The 4,247-nt window shown below is 35.1% G+C and overlaps 1 protein-coding gene and 1 pseudogene across 1 annotated transcript; both read left to right on the forward strand.

Moving 5' to 3' along the window:
* The window catches only part of LOC149527115 (uncharacterized), a 952-nt pseudogene extending 564 nt beyond the window's left edge, over nt 1-388 (forward strand).
* Nucleotides 389-422: 34 nt separating this feature from the next.
* Nucleotides 423-3,550, forward strand: LOC110417746 (ubiquitin family protein). The gene is made up of 7 exons (XM_021430258.2): nt 423-742; nt 1,153-1,297; nt 1,937-2,051; nt 2,132-2,195; nt 2,502-2,667; nt 2,785-3,085; nt 3,269-3,550. The coding sequence occupies exons 1-6, from the start codon at nt 477-479 to the stop codon at nt 3,028-3,030; spliced, it is 1,002 nt and encodes a 333-aa protein (XP_021285933.1). The 5' UTR covers nt 423-476; the 3' UTR covers nt 3,031-3,085; nt 3,269-3,550.
* Nucleotides 3,551-4,247: the final 697 nt, after the last annotated feature.

The raw sequence follows: 4,247 nt of genomic DNA on the forward strand, positions 1-4,247 counted from the left end.
TAAATCTGACTAGGCCCTTTTTCTTCCATGTCATAAGTTTCCCTATTCCATGCTAACTGGTTTATACATTTTTAACTTATGCATTGCACTTTGCCATAAAATAATATAAAGACTTTTTCAAATATTATACAATAAGTATTATATTCACAAAATGTATTGATTATTGTTGCAAGTTTTATTATAAACTATGCAACAATAATTCACTTATAGAAGTTAGAAACTCCTTATCCATAAAATAGGATATAGGCTTAAGATCCACTTAAGACCCATGGGCCCTTTTTTCAGAAAAGTAGAAGCCGGAAAGAGCAAGGAGAGCAAGATGGCCCAAGTAGCATCTGACATGAGCCATCCCTATGAGGCCCATGATAAATTAATAAAAGCCCAATAATAAAGTAGGAAGCAAAAAGAGAACGAAATCAGGAAGGCACCTACTTATTTCAACTGATTCCTTTGGGACTTCGATTCCAAGTTAAAAAATGGCCGCCTCCGCTGCTACTGCGTCTTCTTCTGTGACGGAGGAAGAGCTCACACTGACAGTAAAATGGAGTGGCAAAGAGTACACGGTTCGAGTTTGTGGGGATGACTCAGTGGCCGAGTTGAAACGAAGAATCTGCGAACTCACCAACGTTTTACCCAAAAGACAGAAGCTTCTTTACCCTAAAATCGGCAACAAGCTCTCCGATGACTCCCTTTTGCTCTCTCAACTTCCCCTTAAGTCCTCTCTCAAGATGACCATGATTGGGTACTCTTCTCTCTCTCTCTTCCAATTCTTTTTATTTTTTTTAATTATCAAGTTTGGCTGTGTACTGTTGATTTTATTATTTTGTTAGAGAATTCGCTTACCCAAGTTTTCTTTTGTTGGGTTGTTTTTATTTGGGAGGACATTTATGGAAATTTTTTCTGTTAGGAACTATCTAATTCTCATTATTAATCACAACTATCTCTCAAAAGTTTTGGTCTTTCTGAATATTTCATTGTGAAATATTGATAACTACTAACCTTGGAATTTCTGAAGTTTCTGTTGTATGCTTTTTATGTATTAAGGTTGTTTTCTTTCTTTCTTACATAAAAATATTTTCTTTGCTATGCTAACAATTAATGCGGTATTCATAGAGATTAAAACTAACAAGCATTGGAACTATGAATGCCCAGCACTGTCGAAGATGATATAATTGTTGATCCAGTTGAGACTCCAGAGATCATTGATGACTTTGAACTTGGGCAAGATGAAGCTGTTGACATAAAAGATAAAGAGGTCAACAAGCAGAAATTGAAGAGACGTATAGATCAATATAAGGTTAGAATCTCTTCTTGATACTTGTATGATTGCAATGCAAAGTTAGGGGAAGCAATCATTATGTGAATGATGCCAAAAATGTTATGGACATTTCCTGGTGATTGTTCTATGTTGTTTTATGTTTGCCCTTGATCTTCATAGCTCTCTTTCTTTTTTCGCATGTAATGAATTTGGGATGGAGGATCCTGTCTGGAAAGTGTTTTGTCCTTATTCTAACCTTGACGTGCTTCTATGTTGTTTTGGCAATAGAAAATGCTTGAGCGTCAGTTTGTGAAAGTGGGATATGTTGAACTGCTTATGTGAAGAGGAATAAATATATAGTCGTGAAATGGGTATCATTCATTATTTTCATCAGGAAAAAAAGGGCATCATACATTATTACTTTTGATTCTGCCAAGGGTTTTGTAGAACCCTGTGGTTACCAATGGCTTTGACTCAACATGGTTGTCCGTATGCATTCCTAGACACAAAGAAGATCTTGCATTCTGATTTTCATATTTAGGAGTTCTTTCATTCAATATTTTGAAGCTACTATTTTTTTCTTTCTGCATTCATATGGGCTACTTAAAACTATACCTCTTTAAACACTTCTTCCCAGATACAAGCTGTTGATATTTCCTTTTCATGTTTTAAATCTAGATTGAACTGAAAACTCCATGCCGTAAAGGAAAGAAGCTGCTTGTTTTGGATATTGACTATACTTTATTTGATCACCGGTCTACGGCAGAGAATCCACTTCAACTCATGCGGCCTTGTAAGACTGCTGTTGCTCTCTTTATATGCTTTATATGTTTGGTATGTTTTGATAGCTAATACTGAAGATACTTTTTGCAGATCTTCATGAGTTTCTTACAGCTGCTTATGCAGAGTATGATATCATGATTTGGTCTGCCACCAGGTCAGGTTTAATCAATTACTTTTCTTTTCCTTTAATTCTTTACGACTGAATATGCTTACATTTACTAAAGAACCCATGCTTAGTAACATTCTTCATTTATATAATTTAGAGATTCATGCGACAATTGTTTCATCTAGTCCTAAAAGTTATTAGATGTCATGCCTTTATATAATATGTTTTCTCGTTATTTTTATCAACATATGTGTATTGTTCTATTTTGGGTATCTCAGTGTCTGCATGTGCATGCTAGATTTTTCTGTGTTAATACCTCAGCTTCCTAAAGTTTATCACTTTCTCTTTCTCCAGCATGAAATGGGTTGAATTGAAGATGGGACAGCTTGGAGTACTAAACAATCCAAACTACAAAATCACAGCCCTCCTAGACCATTTAGCAATGATCACTGTTCAATCAGATTCTCGTGGAACCTTTGATTGCAAACCACTTGGCTTGATTTGGGCTCAGTTTCCTGAGGTATATAATAAAACCAAATTTGCTATTTTTTGCTTGCTTCTTCAGATTGTTGTGTGTGAATCCAGTCAATGAATTGCAGCTGGTTGACTGACTTGTGCTTTCTTGTTATATTTGCAGTTTTACAGTTCAAAAAACACTATAATGTTTGATGATCTGCGAAGAAATTTTGTGATGAATCCACAGAATGGTTTGATAATTAAGCCATTCAGGAAAGCTCATGCAAACAGAGATACTGACCAAGAGCTTGTAAAGCTCACCCAGTACTTGTTAGCCATTGCAGATCTGGATGATTTGAGTGCCATTGACCATAGCCATTGGCAGTTATTCACTGAGGACAGTGCCAAAAGGCGCAGGCATGCATGACTTACATTGACAAGCAGGGAAATTTCCATGTGTTAATAATGTTCTCTTTTTTGAGGTATGTATCTCATGTTATGAGTTAATTCCTTGGCATTTTTTTTTTCCTTCTTCCAGGCTTAAATTTCCATAAGTTGTCACTTGGGGAGCAAGATTGTTATGTCCCTAACATTTTGTGCCATCCTTTTCTGCTCAATAATTCAATAATTTACTTATTCCTAACAAGTATCTCCCCTCTTTTCAGGTATCGCAAATATTGGGATGTGATACTGTTGAATGCTAGCCTTTGCTAGTCCTCCATGATGGCCTGGCGGGCCACTTGAACCCATGAATGTCATCTTATTTGGCATTACTCTTTTTATTTATATATATACATATTATATATATTATATACATAAAGTCGTGAAATGAAACTGATTCGTAGAAACTGTGATATCTGCATTTCGGATAAAGGAAGTTGCCTTTCCATAACACCGTCAAGGCCCATCCTTATTACTCAATTGAAGAAGAGGCTTTGTTTTCTTAACGAACCTAGCTGAAGCAACTTTAAGCTTTTGTCATAACGTGCATGAGTGATAAAGAGGAAACCCATAAATCCTTGCTGTTGATGCAGCTAAGCAACATGCATTGATTTCATGTTTACATTGCTGAAAACTTAAAGAGAAAAGAAAAATACAGTGAATATGCATTAAACCTGCAGCATTAGAGCCGGTATTCTTCGGGGGCTTTTGCAAAGGACTTAGAAGAAGAAAAGCAATGGTTCAACGTAAGTTAAATAGGGCGTCGTCTTCTGCATGCTTTCATCGTGACAATGAGGTCTCTTTCACTCAAGTTGGGTAGGAAGATTCATTATTTTCAAGACTATGGTTACCATGGAGTGGTCATTTGCGGTCTGAATTAGTTTGATAAATTTGGCAAAAAGATATTATGTTATAGTAGCTGGAGATTTCAGTTTACAACTGTCATTTCTAAATTGAGCATGCTAAATTTATGTACACAAGTTCAACATGCTAAATATTATGATTTTTAAGTTTGAAACTAACCATAAATGAAGTAAAAACAATTTTCATTAAGAAAAAATGTAAATTTGCATGATAGGATATTATACTGTAAAAATTGTTAAAGCAAGAGTGGTGATAATTGTTGAGTAGCACAAAAACTTTTAAGATTATAATTTTTAAGAATAACTAAAATTGTAAATTGCTTAGATAATTAAATTAGAT

Source organism: Theobroma umbraticum, unplaced genomic scaffold, assembly GCF_002168275.2.
Source record: "Theobroma umbraticum cultivar Fairchild unplaced genomic scaffold, ASM216827v3 scaffold_50.0, whole genome shotgun sequence".
NCBI lineage: Eukaryota > Viridiplantae > Streptophyta > Magnoliopsida > Malvales > Malvaceae > Theobroma > Theobroma umbraticum.